The sequence below is a fragment of the Bombyx mori genome, chromosome 10 (assembly GCF_030269925.1).
Source record: "Bombyx mori chromosome 10, ASM3026992v2".
Classification (NCBI taxonomy): domain Eukaryota; kingdom Metazoa; phylum Arthropoda; class Insecta; order Lepidoptera; family Bombycidae; genus Bombyx; species Bombyx mori.
The window spans coordinates 14,826,604-14,844,698 of record NC_085116.1 but is presented as its reverse complement, the minus strand read 5'-3'; the positions used below and the strand labels follow the sequence as shown (position 1 = coordinate 14,844,698).

Below are 18,095 nucleotides of genomic sequence, written 5' to 3'. Positions count from 1 at the left end.
TTGAGATTTTGTATACAGAGTACTTTTGTTTTTTGTTAAAATTTAATTCCTTAAGCACAACGGAAAAAGCTTAATCTTTAGTTATTTTATCTGTTTAACAAACAACTTATTTTGAGATTCTGACTTGAAATGAGTGCAAAGGATCGACATAGCTAAATTAACTTATCAATACGAAAAAAAAAAGGGAATCAAAACAGCACATCAATCGTTACATTAAACTAGCGATGCACTAAATCGAGAATCCCCCGAGCCTTAAAAAAGTCAAATGTGTAACAAGTATTATTTTATAACTAAATTATTGGTAAGGTACAGCGCGTCTTTTCGTTACCTACGTTTAGGATCAACTGTTCATTGATTCGTGTAGATAAAATATAAAACAAATGTAACATCGTATATCTTAAAATTTATTGTGAAAATACACATTCGTGAAGATTGCGTTCCAATTTTTTTTTTTTTAAATCAATCAGCCATTTTGTGTTCCTGGAACTGATCGGGTTGCAATTGAGGTTGATCAGGTTTTAATATAGTATCGTGGAAGCAATCTTTCATGACAGGTGGGACTTGCGCGGCTAACAGGTTGGTAAAATGTGTAAAGTGGTCGTTTTTTTTTTTTTTTTTATTCGAATGTTCATCTCGTGATGTCTTCATTTTAGGCGTACCTGCAAACGGAAACATTTGAAAACGATTAGTATTAAGTTAAGTCGCTTGTCGCTTCCACGATGGTGTATGGTGACAGCACCGAATGAATTTGAAAGTTTAATGTTTTTTTTTTTGAACACTGGTACCGATGGCCGTAATTAAACACGTACACATAACATAATCTGTACAAGAAAAAGCTACTGAAGTCATTTTGACATTATTTACAAACACAAAAATTATAAAGTGCGCTAATTGAAAAACAAAACATTGAGTTAAATTACCTGTGTTTTTTTTTAAATTAATTGTTGTAATTACTAAGAATTTTCCCGAAAAATGAGGAGATTATTGACGCGATGATATTTTAAAATAGCCGTTTGGTCTACAATTCAGCGACGCTTGTGAGAGAAATATATCTACTGAGTTACTATTAACTACGCATTACCTATTCATCTCTTTAAAATTAGTCTAATAGATTTAAACTGTTTTTATTAGTATTTTTAGGACCTATTCGAAAAATCGAATATAAGTCTTTTGTTTTATATAAATATGTCATTTCGCTCCTATATTAAGCACGCATACTCACACATTCGTTTACAAATTTTGCATAATTTTCCCTATTTTTAGGCAGAAATATTTGGTTGTCCATGTTTGATTCATATTTAAAACAACAAATAAGCTATTCGAATCATGAACTACTTAACTCTTACATTTATGGACAAGTTCCTAAATAAAATAGAAATTAAATCGAATTTTCGACATCATACTACTCAAGTGTAGGTACTATTGTTTTGGCCAACACAGCTCAACTCAAATTCATATTATACAAGTAGAAATGAAACAGCCCTAATTGATTGTTGAATACAAGATTATTGATTATGAGAAAACTTAATTAACCATTACTCATGCTATTAGCGGCTTTAGGGAGAAGATTTTCGCAATGGTGTCCACGCGCTCTAGAAACCGTTTAACAATACGTGAGCATTGAATTGGTTGGCTCGTGTACTTTGATAAAAAAACAATTAGTCCTAAAAGTTCGGTATTGAAAATGTAATTTAACATGCTGAAAAAACGAGACAAGTTGTTAAAGCAACTCTACTAGAAATTATGATTATGTGTGGCAAGTATTCAAATATCCAAAACTACTACTAACTTCTACAAGGCATTGTGTTAATAATGAAACTTACATTAATATTTGTGTGTTGTCCAAATTACGCTGTTTGAAACAGAAGTTTGTGAGAAAGACACGGAACACAAGGTGTGAAGATAAGAATTTTGTCTCAAATTTATATTTATTTACGGTTCAAAAACATAGCGTCGGGTGATGTAAGAACGTGTTTTAAACTCAACACTATTAAAGTTAGCTTCAAATGAGGACTGATATTGAAAAATACAAGAGTTTTGTAATAATTTGATTGGAGAATAAGACTAAGAAAATGTTGATACTATAAATTTGATATTTTAACTTTATTCGATGCGCGGCAGTGACCACTTTCGTGTTCGTCTGCTTGATAAGGCAAAAAAATAACTTAGTATTTCATGATAAATGACATAATGTTAAGCTTAGATAAAATCCCTAAAAGTGTGCATATTTTGTTTACTTGTAACACTGAAGTGCCGGGAATTCCCACCAATGTTACAGATACGTAAAGTTCCGAAACACTAATTTACTCTCAGGTTTGCTGCGATCTTCATTTGTCACACATCGTACATGTTAGTACCTCGTATCTACTTTACAACATTAATTACTGTATTATCTAGAATATAGGTATTTCAAGAGCATCTTTACAGCACACCATAAGTAACTACCATAAAAGCAAGCGAAAGGCAATCATTCGGTTAATTTGGTCAATAATTATTAACTCTTTCAGCTGTTAGAAAAGTAGTTACCATATAAAATATTTACATTACCGTTTCTGTACTAGTGTCCCCTCTAATGTTTAGAAATTACTTAATACTCTGATTGGTTGATCATTTTACTTGAAACTTCCAAAACATTCGTGTTACCAGATTATAAAAGCTTTTTTCTGGATACATTTCTTTTTCTACACAATGTGTATCGTCATCGTCAAAGCTTTCCACATCATGATGAATCAAAATTATAAATCTTGTTTATTTTTATTTATTTTTTTACTTCTAAGTTTTATTTAGTGACCTTTTTAGTTAATACCCTTTTTCTAATAGTGTTAATACCATCACCACGTCTGTTAAGGTGCTTTTCTACAAAAATTTTAAAGTCAATCCCAAGCCACGAGCACGGTTAGTGAATTTTCATAGAGCAAAATAATATCGTGTTCATAGGTACCAGTTTATAATGTACAAAATATTAGTAGCGTGACCTTCTGTCCATGTTTCTTATGGAATTGGCGAGGCACAGCGCGAACAGGGCTCCTACCACCTGGAACACAAAGAAAATTCATAAAAACAGTTATATCAGTCACAAAACAATTGAAGATATGAGTGGATGGAATTACAAGTCTATGACGAAGTGAATGATGCGATTTCGTGTGTGGTTCATTGGTTCCGTATCAATAACCTATTATTGAATAGTAAGAAAACGAAATGTATTAAATTTACTTTAAAATGTATTAAATCATCTTTAAATGTGAGACAAGTAGATAGTAATGTAATTGTTTCTGAGGAATCATTGGAGCTTGTTGAGTCAACCGTATTTCTTGGTATAACAGTGGACTCCAAACTGCAGTGGGGACCTCATATTCATAAATTGGCGAGTAAGCTTAGCTCTGCAGCATACGCAGTAAAAAAAATTAGAATGTTAACAAATGCGGACACGGCTCGTTTAGTTTACTTTAGTTACTTCCACAGTGTCATGTCCTATGGCATTTTGCTATGGGGCAATGCGGCCGATGTAGAAATGATATTTATTCTGCAGAAAAGAGCTATACGTGCTATTTATAACATGCACTCAAGGGAATCCCTGAGGGAAAAATTTAAAGAAATTAAAGTTCTCACTATGCCATCCCAGTACATCTTTGAAAATTTGATGTATGTTCGTAAGCATATTGAGGAGTTTCCTAAGATGTCGGACATACATAATAGAAATACTAGGAACAAACACAAGCTTGTTGTGCCGATGAGTAGGTTACATAAGATACGAAATTCATTCGGGTGTTTGTCTGTGCGCCTGTACAACAAAATCCCACAAGATGTTCAGAACCTACATATACATAGGTTTAAGAAAACTATTAAAGAACATCTGTGCAATAAAGCTTACTATAAAGTCAATGATTATCTAGAAGATTGCACAAAGTGGGAATGAGTTGCTCGCTCCGGGAATTTCAATATTGTAAAATTGTTATGTTATAATTACTTATTGTAATATGAATATTTAAAAAAAAAAAATATTTAAAATAAAAATAAAAATATAATATTTAAAAAAAAAAAAAAAAAAAAAAAAAAAAAAAAAAAAAAAAAAAAAAAAAAAAAAAAAAAAAAAAAAAAAAAAAAAAAAAAAAAACATGCCCGCTGAGTTTCTTGCCAATTCTTCTCAGGACGGAGGCTAATTCTTGTGAATTGGCGGAAGTTCTTTTGACGTTCAACAAGTATGTACTTTCATTTATGTTGAATAAAACTTTTTTGATTTGATTTGATTTGATTTGATGAAGTGGTTAAGTACCATTTTTAAGATTTTTGAGTTTATACATTGAATGTAGGTGCTACGTAGGGCCTATAAACCATATTAGACCTTACAGATCCGAGCTTCAAGGCTATTTTTAGAAATTGCATGTGATGAAGGAGTTATGTACGAAGAAAAAGTACAAGTAACAAAAGTTGGTTACCCGTTTATCCCCCCTTTTAGTTTATATATAACCCCTTCATCCACTCATGTTTTCAATTATACTATTACGCTTTTCGCATTGCGCGCATTGTAACGTGCAGTGATGCGCGAGGTCAACGGCCTGTCGTAAAATTGAGAACGATTTTCTTATACCCTATATAAAGAGGGCTGTAGACTAATAAATGACCCAACTGTTCTTGAGAAATCCTTACAACCAAAATAAAAATTAGGCAGAACGGTATTGCGGACTCACATAATGCCTTGGTTCACATGATTAAAATGTGCTGCCTATCTCAGAATGTTAACTACGATTTTATCGTGTACTAGTGGTCCCGCAGTAGTCGAAATTCGACTATAATTAATTGGAATTGTAAGTTTGTACACTATTATGATTGTATTTTATACTTCTATAATCACAAATTTCGCCAAGACACTATAAAAAATATTAACAAAGACAAACAATATTTAATCTATTCTCACTTTGACAACAGACGTCAAGAACAAAAGTTTCACAATAAATAGTATGCATGGTATAGCAAGACACAGTTTTGATAACTACAACTACGAAAAAAGCGCGGGAAGTGTTGAATTAAGCGGGCGTCTTTTTTTGGCTAAACTTTTGAAAATTAAATTAATTTAATATTACAGGATCAGTTAAGTTGTAAAGTGTATATATATTAGTAGTATTGATTATTTATAGTTTTAGTTTGTTTTCTTCGCCTGGTAAGTCATCTTATTGTATTATATGTAAATAGTATTTTTTTTCTTGGCCTCCATGTTGGAGCCCGAAGACCCTGGAGGGACATCCCTCCAGGTGTCTCATGTAGTTACAATAGATGCTTCGGGAATGGAAACGGAAGGTTCCATTATAGATACAGACTGTTCGGAAAACATTAAATCCGTTAAAAGAAAGAGAATATCAACTAGAAACCAAAAAAAGAGAAGGAATCACAAACATACAGATCTACCAGATTGCCAACTTTCCCCTAATGATATAAAGGATAATGTTATACCTAAAGTACTTGAGTCAGATGATAAAATCACTGAAATCCATCATGATGAGGTTGCTAACTCTAAAAACATTACGAGTAACCCTCGCACTGCTAGGCTGCTTTACCAGGCGTCAGACCCTGCGCCTTATGATGTACATATTCAAAAAATTTTACAACCTAATCAAACCGGATCTATTCATCCAGTACAATTTGGATTCTTTCTAAAAAAAAATTCAATAAAAAGCATTGTAGAGGGAAGCATAAAAAAAATTGGAAGGAATAGGTTGTCATTTCAATTTAAAACATTTCAGGAGGCTAACTCATTTCTAAATCACAAATCTCTTGATGATAATAAATATAAAGCTTTTATTCCGGCCTTCACTATCACCCGCATGGGAATAGTGAGAGGTGTTCCATGTGACTGGGACGAGAAAGATGTTATAGAAAATATAGAACTTCCGCAGAACTGTGGAAGCATTCTGAAAGTTCGGAGACTAAACAGAAAGGTTTATGACGGCGAGACACCCAAGTTTGTTCCAACTGAGACCGTAGTTTTGACCTTTGATGGGAAGGTGTTACCTCCCAGGGTCTTTATGTGTTTTAACTCCCTACCTGTAGAGCTTTATATTTACCCCACGCTGCAATGCTTTAATTGCTGCCGTTTTGGTCACACCAAAATGCAATGCAGAGGCACTCCAAGGTGTTACAAATGTGGTGACAATCATTCTGGTATAAGTTGCGAGACGGAAAGAGATGATGCTGTGTGTATTTTATGTTCTGGTTCCCATTTCGCAACAGACAAAAAATGCCCGGAGTATGCTAGGCAGAAAGCTATAAAAGAAACAATGGCTAGAAACTCTATATCCTATTCAGAAGCAAGTAAAGTCTATCCACCAGTTTCAAAATCTTATGCTGACATTGTTGCTTCTGCTTCATCAGCCCCTTCGGGTCCAACTATGACTTATTCAAGCCCCTATAATTTAACAAGCCCTTTTAAGAGTCCGAGTCAATCATATAAGAAAACAGTATTCTTGAAACCCAAAGCTCGTCCCAGAAATTCTAGTAAGGGATATGATCAAAAAGCGCATGCAGAGCTTATCCAAGATTACAGCAACATTCCTTCCTTTTCTACAGGTTGTCTCAAAAATTACAATGATTTGTCAGAAATAATAACAAAGGATCTCATCATTTCTATAATTCAGTACCTTTCACAATCGAACATAATTAAAATACCGTCCAACGATGCCGTTTCTTCAAAAACTTTTTTAACTAATGGACAGTCAGGACCATCCACGAAACCAGTCTCTGGTGATTCAATGGAATTGCCGGAGTATTAATAGTAAAAAAAGTGACTTAATTTTTTTATTGAATAGTTACAAACCATTTGCAGTCTCTCTTCAAGAGACTTGGCTTCGTCCTGGATTCAATTTTAGAATTCCAGGACATGTCTGTCTTAGAGAAGACAGAACAGATGGGTATGGTGGAGTGGCACTAATTCTTAGGGGAGGTGTGCCCTTTGTCCACTTACCCATCCCTAATCACAGTGATAAATTTTCTATTATTGCTGCTAGTGTAAATAATATCTGTTTTGTAAATATGTATATACCTCACCCTTCCAATGAAGTCTTTGACGATATTCGTAGCATCCTATCTTCCCTCCCGCGCCCTATTTTGGTTATGGGAGATTTCAATGCACAACATTCTATGTGGGGAAGTTCTAAGTCTGATCATTATGGGGCTAGAATCTTAGACATCTTAGATGATAATAATTTATGTCTTTTAAACTCTGGTTGTCCTACTAGAAGAACACAGCCCCATGAGGGTATTAGTGCACCAGATCTTACCCTTTGTAGTCCCTCACTTGCTCCTACATTAAACTGGTGGCCTCTATCGTCTTCATATGGAAGCGATCACTTTCCACTAATGGTATCATTTCCTCAAAAAATTGGTGAAAAGACATCAAAGGCCCCTCCCCGGCTAAAATATAGACTTAAGGATGCCAACTGGTCATTATTTGGAGATAAAGTTCAACAAAATTTATCAACCATACCTCCACTAAATGACAGCAGTAATCATCTTTGTGCTGAAGCTTTTACACGGGCCCTACTACAAGCTGCTGAGGAAGTCTTTCCTATAAAAAACAATAGTGGAAATGGGTATATTCCATCACCTCCTTGGTGGGATAGTGAGTGTTCTGCTGCGATAGCTGAGAGAAAGATAGCTGAAGAAAATTACAGAGAAAATTCTACAACACAAAATTTTAATATTCTTAGTAATCTTATAACTAAAACTCGTAAATTATTAAAACAAAAAAGATTCAATAGCTGGAAATCTTTTTGTGCCTCAATTTCACCAGAAATTTCTCCATCTCAAGTTTGGCAAAATATTCGTAGATTCAGATCCGCTTTCAAACCTCCAAGGTCTCCTTTCATGGATAGTAGTACAGTTGATTTGTTTCTTGACAATTTAGCTCCACCATTTGTCCCATCTATAGATAATATTTCTTCTGACTCACAGCCTTCTCTCCTCTCCCAGCATGATAGTAGCGATTCATTCATTTCCTTTAGCCTTTCAGAACTCAAAGGGGTTCTTTCAAGGCTTAGGGACTCAGCCCCGGGGTGTGATGGAATTCCATATTCTTTTCTTCAAAACCTGAACGACTCCTGCCTTTCTTATTTTCTCAGTTTAATTAATTCAATCTTAACATCAGGTAATATTCCTCCATCATGGAAAATCCATGAAGTTATCCCAATACATAAGCCCAACAAACCCATTAATGATCCATCATCATACAGACCAATTGCATTAGCTTCAGTGATTTCCAAAATTTGCGAACATCTAGTTAAAAATAGACTAGAATGGTTTATTGAGAGTAAAGGGTTACTATCTCCTAACCAGTTTGGATTTAGGAAAGGTAGGAGTACGATGGATAGTCTCAGCATTTTTATGACAGACATAAGATTGGCATTTTCATACAATAAGTCTGTGTTAGCAGCATTCTTAGATGTGTCTGCAGCCTATGATAATGTCAACCTTTCGGTTCTGAAACAAAAAATGATTAATTTGAATATCCCACAAATTTTCATAAGTTTCATAATCAATCTTCTCTCTGGTAGAATGCTTAAAGTAATATCAGAAGACTCTTATCAATCCCGTATTGTCTGGAAAGGTTTACCCCAGGGCTCCGTTTTAAGTCCCTTACTTTACAATATATATTCTCATGATCTGGAAGCCTCCCTTAGGGGTAAAGTTAACACACTCCAATATGCAGATGATTTACTCCTCTATGTCTCTGGTGATTCTATTGACAACATGTCTGATACTGTCACATATTCTCTTAAGTTGCTAAAAGTTTGGCTTGACAATAACTCTCTAAGCCTTTCAGTTCCTAAAAGTATTATAGTCTTATTTTCACGTATGAGGCTTCCTCCATCAGTGTCTGTATTTTATAATAACATTAGAGTTCCTGTTAAAAGTGAAGCAACATTTCTTGGGGTAATTTTAGACTCAAGACTTACAGGAAGCCCTCATTGCTACTATATAAGTGATAAATGTGAGAAGATTCTAAATATATTGCGTTGCCTCTCTGGAGTTTGGTGGGGAGCCCACCCTTTCTCTCTAAAGCTTTTGTATAATGCCCTAATAAGGAGTATTTTGGACTATGGAACATTTATACTTGAACCCTGTAATGCAGTAGCTCTCCATAAGTTAGACATTATCCAGTCTAAGGCTCTGAGAATAATTGCTGGGGCTATGCGTTCGAGCCCTATTAACGCTTTGCAGGTCGAATGTTCTGAAGCCCCCCTGCACCTCAGACGACAATTTCTTTGTGACCGGTTTCTATTTAGAGCATTCCAAGTTTATAATCATCCTCTTTACACTAAGTTACGGTCTCTGCTGGAATGTATGGATTATCCGTACTGGGCTCATAAATCGCCGCCATGCCTTATTGTTAGTCTCCAAAAGTACTTAGCTCTTCAAGCTCCTACACATAGATCACAATTCCTTCCAATATTTTGTGTTAACTATGATGCCCTAACTTTAAATCCATCTATTATTTTTGATTTCGGCCTAAGTAAACAAGATCTTTCTATCAATGCCAAATTTGTTGATATTATTGACAGTGACAGCCGATGGAAAAATTGTCATTTAATTTTTAGCGATTCCTCCAAACCCGGTCCCGAGGAGTGTGTGGGGGTCGGCATTTTCCATCAACAGTTTGGCATTGTTCAGAAAATAAAATTGCCTCCAGAGACTTCAGTATTTACTGGAGAATGTTTTGGTCTTCTGAAGTCTCTGGAGTACATTTTAATGATGAAGCTTAAAAAGTCAATAATTTTAACTGACGCTAAAAGTGCCCTCCAAGCCTTGGAACGTTTTCCTTTTAACAGTAACCGAAATAATCATCCTGTGATTATTGCATGTCGTGATTTATTGTATCAATGTTGCATCAAAAATTACACAGTTTCCTTTGCTTGGATTCCGGGGCACTCGGGTATCTTTGGCAATGCCAAGGCCGATAGCCTTGCCAAAGCTGCGGTCAATGATGGAGATTTGGTTCCGTACAAAAACTTTTGTTGTGATTTAGCTCTGCTTCCTAAATTCCAGTTATTGAATTCTTGGACTCACATTTGGCGTTCTTCAAGTCAGACTAAAGGTCGATATTACAGCACGATCCAGGTGGATATACCTCCTAAACCGTGGTTTTCAAATCTGACGTTTGGTAAAGCTATCACATCGACCCTTATTCGCATGAGGCTGGGCCATGCATGCATTCCCTTGCATTTGGCAAGGCTTAACCTTTTGCCTAGCGATATATGTGAGTGTGGCAATGACGTTGGGGATTTTAATCATATATTCTTTGCCTGTCCTCGAAATGACCGTTCCGCTTTTATTTCCTCACTTTTGTCCATTAAAATTCCTTTTCCTACTTCAATTTCTATCCTTTTATCTAATATCAATATTGATGTATATAGAATATTAGCTAGTTTCATTTTTCATAATAATATAAAATTGTAACCATTTATGTACTTAGTTTATATAATATATATACCTGATCCTTTTTCCAAATTCCGTTCCAATTTCAAATCCAAAAAATAAATCCATTAACACACTTCCTAACCTTTTTGCGTGGCTGACGCACAAACCGTGCAGGCCAAGAAATGGGAGAAAAAAAAAAAAAAAAAAAAATAGTATGCATGCGTGTGTGCGTCAAATACATGGTATGTAGTGTGGGTAATGTTTTCTTTATTGATTTAATGTATCTTTTATGCATTATTTAAAAAAAAAATTAGCATTGTGCACTCCTTCTCTATATTCTCTATAAGTGTGGAAAATTTCATATTCCTCCGTCCGCGCAATTTTCGTAAAAAGGGATACAAAGTTTTTGCTTCGCGTATTAATATATAGATTTTAATTGCGGACGCTCGATCCTTGCAAACAATGAGAATGTGTAGGTAGGTACAATGATTTTTTAAACTTAATAATAATCCCAACTGGATGACCCTGACCCTCTTACTCGTTTTGCAACGGATACCATTTCCAATAGCGGTTCGAAATTCGAAATAAGTTAGATAATGTACCTCAACACAAGCAACACCGAGAGCAACGCCGGCTATAGGCTTGTTCCATTTCTGGTAGAGCTCGCCGATCTTGGGACCGCAGCCGGGATTCGCGGCGTCGACCGTGCAGTTGTTGCCGGCGAAGGTAGAGAGGATGCTCTTCTTGACGCAACAGGACTCGGGCAACGTGAACTGGCCGTAGTTGATAGCGCCAGTGTTACCGCAGCATTCGAACTGGAATATTAATTACGATCTAAATATTTGTATGCGCACAATGGGGGGGTTGAAGTTGGAAAGCAGAACCTGGCACTAGACCGGGATATCTCTAGGAAGAATAAGAAGATATCTCTGCACATGTCTTTGAGCATGACCGGTATGAACTGAATTATGTAATGGGAGAATTGTAGCGGTAAGACATTTTTTTTCTACCTAAGCTGATAGCCTTGAGAGGCTATTTCAGCGTAACCTTAACTAATAGGTCAGCTCACGGGGCTCAAACCGGTGTGATGCTAACACTGACCCTAGCAAGAGCAGTGCTTCGCAGAATCTACCACCGAATCGGAAACGCGACCCACTGAGAAGATCCGGCGAGAAACTCAGTGGGCTTCATGGAGGTTGCGAGACGAACGCGAACCTTGATGAAGTGAATTTGAGAGTACAGAAAAACTATTAGTCATTCGACATAATGACACATGGCTCTTGTGACGTCATAAGTTAATCATCAGTCTGAAGCTAACGACGTTGTTTGTGTCAGGCTCACTAGTATGATATGTTGCAACACAGATTCTAGTAATTTTTATTTACTTACTTTTTTTTAATTTTATTTATTTAATGTACTTAAACCTGGTTCTTCACAATACTTGGATAATACAATCTAGCTCTATAAGTCAAATAAGTAATTTTAATTTAATATGAACTACTATTTTAACTAATACGCAAACATAATAGTACGCAATGTATAAGTAATTGCTCACATTTGGCGGGTAATTTTCAACGTACCTATGATTTTTTAAACTTCATAAAAATCCAGTTGCCTGGATCTCTTACTCGTTTTGCAGCGGATACCACTACCAATAGCGGTAAAATAATGTAATGTACCTTTCGTTATAAACCTTTTTTTTTTTTCAAATTTAATTCTACATTTATGGGTTATGCAAAAAGGCGCAATGCATAATGAAATAAGGTTTTTAGTGATTTCTCATATAAAAATTAATCGAAACTGATTTTTCAGGCTTATCCTTATCAACGGTGATCAGATGGTCTACCTGTCGTTGCAATTCAGAGAAGACAGCCTCGGCGGCCTCGTCTGCGTTAGCGTCAGATCTCTTTTTGAATAACACGCCGACGCCATCCATAATGCTCTCCTTGATGCTCTCGCCGTAGGTGAAGAGGAGGACGCTAATCACCACTTGCACAATGATGATCACCAGCAAGAAGATTGCGTACTGTGAAAATGATGAAAGTTGAATAATTAAAAACAACTGCTTTACATAATATTGTTGAGGACTGATGTCGTAAATGTACCAGTTGTGCTACGGTTAAAGGTCTCCACACACGTAGTAAAGGTGCGCTGAAATTGTACAATATTGGAGCTCAGTGGGAAAGAATCGCATTAGACGTCGCCGGACCGTTCTCAAAAAGTGTTTTTTTTTATTGCTTAGACGAGTGGACGATCTCACAGCCCACCTGGTGTTAAGTGGTTACTGGAGCCCATAGACATCCACAACGTAAATGCGCCACCCACCTTGAGATATAAGTTCTAAGATCTCAATATAGTTGATAGTGGACAAGTACTCATGATGGTGATGGACAACTTCACAAAGTGTCCCAAAGTTTTCGCCATTCCTAATCAAAAAGCCTCGACAATCGCCGATAAATTAGTACGTGAAGTGTTCTGTCGGTTTGGAGTACCCCTAGAAATACACAGTGACCAAGGAAGGAATTTTGGAGTCCCAGCTATTTCAAAAGATTTGCGGAGTTATACTCCGGTAGAATTTTTATTTATCCCGAACCTCAGCGCCTAACACTATTATCAAAATTAATCTGGTATTGTAATTTCGAACGGTACATTGTTTTAGAGCGCCAGGTAAATGTCAAATCGAAGGTTATAATCGTTGTTGTTTGGAAGTCGATACTAGTAGCTAGTAAATTGCGATCGAGGAATACTTAACTTTAACAACACATAAGTTTAGGGGCATCCGCTACAAGATGTCGCTAGTTTCCATGCAAACATTTTTTTTGTCTTAGAGTATCAAAGTTTCAAGGCCCTGATTATATAGTTTTTCATTATTGCTAACAAAATCGATCCGTAAATCCTATTCTCTCGACATTTCAATTCTAAAAACACCATAGCGGTCTACTTTCGCTGGCAGAACGTCTTAATATTCATAACGCAGAGTCTACTTTCGAAACAAAGCGACAGCGAACTTTCCGGTTCGTTTACATAACACGGGCTTAAAATAAATATAAATAACTTAGCTGCACAGTCCCAACAATTAGGTTTTTTTTTTTGCCTACCTATACTGAGAGCCTTGAGAGGCTATCATCATAGGCTCAGCATAGGTAGAAAAAAAAACTAGTTAACATTACATATAATATTGACATTCATCATCATTATTATCTCAGTCTGTCCATTGTCCACTGCTGAACGTAGCCCTCTCAAACTGATCTCCAGTGCGGCTGGTCCGTTGCCACCTGCACCCAAGGTGACCTAGCGATTCTCACCAGGTCGTTATTGACATTATCATTAACATACTGTTACGTTTATTGTGGTTCTAATATAGATGACCCACCGTGACGACCATGCAGTGACTCTCGCGTATCGCTCCACAGCATCCCAAGAACGCGATCACGAACATTACAGCCCCGACGACTATGAAGATCCACGGACCGACAGCAAGATGGGTCTTCAGTAAGTCTTTGACCATGGTCCAGTTCATCAGGAACGCTACTCCAATCCCCACTAGCAGCAGGCCGAGGAGCTGTCGAACGAAAACGATTATATTAGAATTTTCTTACACATAGAAAAACTTTTATTGTTTTTTCAAGCGTTTTTGGAAAGAAGTTCCTTATGGGACAATGCGGAGGGGTAACCCTAACCGGGAAAAAACGTCCGTAACGTAAGATTTTTATTAGTAATGTACTATAGTGTACGACTTAACTTTGTAATAACGTACAAAAAATAACATATTTTTATTATATATGTTTTATAAATCATTGTGAATAAAATAAAGTTGATAACTTTGTAAAGTAGTTTTTTTTTATCAATAAAAATCATAATATAAAATGTACTTAAAATTAATATTTTTATAATAGGGAACTTTGTTCCTATCCCTTGTCCCACGACACCACATTTTTTTTTTACATTACGAAGACTATACCGTTTTCGTGGTTACGGGCGACTTTTGAGTAATTATAGATAATAGAACAGATTACAGTTAAAATGACGTCCTATTACTGCGAGGCGGTACATGTGCCTCGACCTCATATGTCGCCAGTAATAATTTAATGACAATAAAAACAAGAGATTTAATCGTAAAATTAGATTTAATTACGTTTCAGTTGCCCACTCACGGTATATGAGTGTAAAAGATTCTGATTTATAAAAAGATCTGTATATTTCTTAATAACAAACATCATTTGTATTATTACTACAGAGAGCTTTTTCGTGATTTTTATTCCATCAAATTCACGAATTCATTCATGAAGTCGTCGTGGCCTTAAGGATAAGACGTCCGGTGCATTCGTATATAGCGATGCAACGATGTTCGAATCCCGCAGGCGGGTACCTTTTTTTTTTATGAAATACGTACTTAACAATTGTTCACGATTGACTTCCACGGTGAAGGAATACATCGTGTAATAAAAAACAAACCCGCAAAAATTATAATTTGCGTAATTACTGGTGGTAGGACCTCTTCTGAGTCCGCACGGGTAGGTACCACCGCCCCGCCTATTCAGAAGAATGGGTTGTAAACAGATTATCGAAGCAGCCAAATATATGTTCCATATCGTATTGTTGAAGCAACACTTTTAATTTGGTTGATGACGGAGCTCACAAGACGTCAAACCTTTTAATAGGTCACGGTCGACACTGAAGTGTTATTTATTAAAAGGATTGAATACGGTCGTTAAAATTAGGCAATGGGGCAACTTGTTCGCGTATCCGACTTCAGAGAATTTTATTGTAACTAATGGTCCCTCGATAATCGAAATTCGACTTTAATTACTTAATTGAAAAATTTAGACAAATATTAATAAATACCAACATTATTTAATCTATTTGACCACAGACTATAAGCAATAAGAAAAAAATGACAATAAACAAATAGAATACATGCGTGTGTGTCGCAAATACATGGTAGCTCTACCATTACATTACACACACATATTATGTTTTTTTATTATTGATTTAATGTATTTTTATGCATAATTTAAATAAATATTAACATTCTGAACTCCTTCTCGATATTCTCTATAAGTGTGGGAAATTTCATACTCGTCCGTCCGCGAAATTTTCGTAAAAATGGGTACAAAGTTTTTGCTTCACGTATTAATATATAGAAGATAATGCTGACTCGCAAGCCCCCTATTAGTTTTGACACTTATCTCTACTACATAGGACTTATATTATATAGTTAATTTTGGCCACGACTTATCCGGTTTTATCCGGTCGTTGTTCTTGACGAACGGTTGGTGAACACGTGATTGCACCGTGAAGGTTAATTCCAAATATTGTGTTTGGAACAACGTTTAAAATGTAACGATTACAAGTGGTTTTCCCACTTAGAAACTAAATCGATTTACAATTCGGTTTCCCAGTTCATTAAAACTGATAAAACACGAGTTACCAATAATAAAAGTGGTATTTCCCTTAAAATATGGGAAAAACACGGGCAGACGCGCGTGTACATCAATATGTTAAATTGAGTTAAACAACGTTTACCTGAAACACGAATAGATCTAATAGTAAACACGAAATTTAAGGTCAAGTAGACTACCGTTTTGTCTAATATTAGCAACGGGCAGGGCTTCTTCTAATCCGCATGCCTCTAATTGCGCAAACCAGTCCGTTATTGATTCCAACTTAATCCCTAATTTGTTTAGAAAAACATCAATTTAGATGTGTGTAAAAATGTTTTCTTTGCAGCAACATCTATGACTGGAAAACAATTTATTGAACTTAGGTCACTCTGGTATTTTACCAGTTTCTGGTAAATGAAATGTTTAAAGATGTCGATGACGGTTCTTTGTCATCAGCCACAGCAGGAGAATATCTACTTTTATTTGACTGTAAAGCTGACTGACTGACTGAATGACTGTAAAGACTGTATATCATATCATATCATCAGCCTATAGCAGTGTACTGCTGGACAAAGATCTCTACACATAGGTACACGCCACTGAACACAATCCTCGACTTGTCTCATCCAGTTCTTGAAGCTTCAGTTACAGTAAAATTCACAAAAACACACGCTTTTATCTTACGTTATCTCAAGTTAGCGTGCGCCAAGCCTCAGTTTGCGAACTAAGAGGAACAACTGTCAAGGCTTTAAGAAGCAAGGATTCCACATGACCTGAACTGCTCTGCCAAGAGTAACCGACTATGATGATGATGTGCAGACTATTAATCCATTCAAAGCGAATATCAATCCGAACGAAACCGTACCATCAAGAAGGGCCAGTGCGTAAAAACACCAGTGTGTCGAACAAGAGGGTCGAAATATCATACACGTGACTTTGGCGATATATTATAAAGGTTTCCAGTTTCGAACATTCTCAGCGATATACATGCTACCCTTGAACTATATGTATGATAACTCTTTTATCCATGTTTCGAGCCACTGAATCTGATATCTACAATTTCCATTGCTTCATTATTGAAGCAGTCATCTTTATTGACGCACACTCGGACATGTGAGCTATCAATGTACCTACTCTGAAACCAGGCCACAGGCCCGGCCGGGCTGCGTTGACTTCAATTTGGATGGTGACCTAATTATTCGTGAATATCAAAATTGAATCACGACTGATTTATTGGCGGACATTCATTAAAGCATTATTAGTATTAGATTATTAAATAACTTCTTTCGGTATGTAGTTCTTTTTTAGATATATTAATTGACTAAGGAATTCAAGCTTCATCATAAAGTATTCGCAATTTTATAATATCACTAGCGACCCGCCCTCGCTTCGCTTCGGAAACATTAAAACACACAAGACACCAAAAAAATAAAATTAAAAAGAAAAAAAAAAAGTAGCCTATGTTCATCAGGGACAATGTCGGCTTCTAATGGAAAAAGAATTTTTCAAATCGGTCCAGTAGTTTCGGAGCCTATTCGAAACAAACAAACAAACAAATCTTTCCTCTTTATAATATTAGTATAGATATAGATATAGATATAGACATGTTCTTCTTCGAATTTGAGAGTTTTGATAATTGCCCAAATATTATTTCTGATAATCATCGTGGGCCGCCTCCGAAGTAAAACAAAATTTTTTACATCACTACAATATCAATGTTCACCTTTTAACACGAAATCTTAGTGCTACCTATTGCCTATTATCTATTGCAGTTGTAATAGGAATGCTATTGACTCGATATCTTTTTTGTATTAATGACATCAGTCATCGAAATTCCAAAAATAATTTGATTAAAAAATTTGATATTCAAATTCCCATCCATATCATAACGGTTTTCTCAACAATTAATTACATCGGAACTCGCAACGCCGTAATAACAGAGAATCGATAATATCATTTTTTTTTAATTGTTACTATTGTAACATTGTATATTTACAGAGCGAACCGCTTTGGTTATATTTAAAAACGGCATATTACGTGTCTTGTTAGATGCTTCACTTCTTTGGACTATACACAAATTAAACAGCGAGGTATTTAATTTTTTTGAACATATATGTAGACATATGTAGACATATATGTTTGATATACATATGTAGACAGTTCTTTGTTTCGAAATGACGGTGTTAATCAAAGTCAAAATCCATGTGAGGTAATTGCACTTAATAACAATATCTTGATTTTCAGCTTGTGTATATCGAAATTCTATAGCTCTGTTTGTAATACGTAAATGTTATTCAGTGAAGT

General features: G+C 35.8%; 1 protein-coding gene across 1 annotated transcript in view; it reads right to left on the bottom strand.

Annotated features, from left to right (window-relative positions):
- Positions 1-601: 601 nt before the first annotated feature.
- LOC692847 (tetraspanin E) overlaps positions 602-18,095 on the bottom strand; it is a gene marked incomplete at its 5' end in the record, with an annotated part of 40,207 nt that continues 22,713 nt past the window's right edge. Inside the window, 5 exon segments of the mRNA NM_001046692.1 lie at positions 602-659; positions 2,942-3,034; positions 11,010-11,222; positions 12,254-12,433; positions 13,781-13,969. Of these exon segments, the coding sequence (NP_001040157.1) occupies positions 2,963-3,034; positions 11,010-11,222; positions 12,254-12,433; positions 13,781-13,969 (654 nt within the window). The 3' untranslated portion in view covers positions 602-659; positions 2,942-2,962.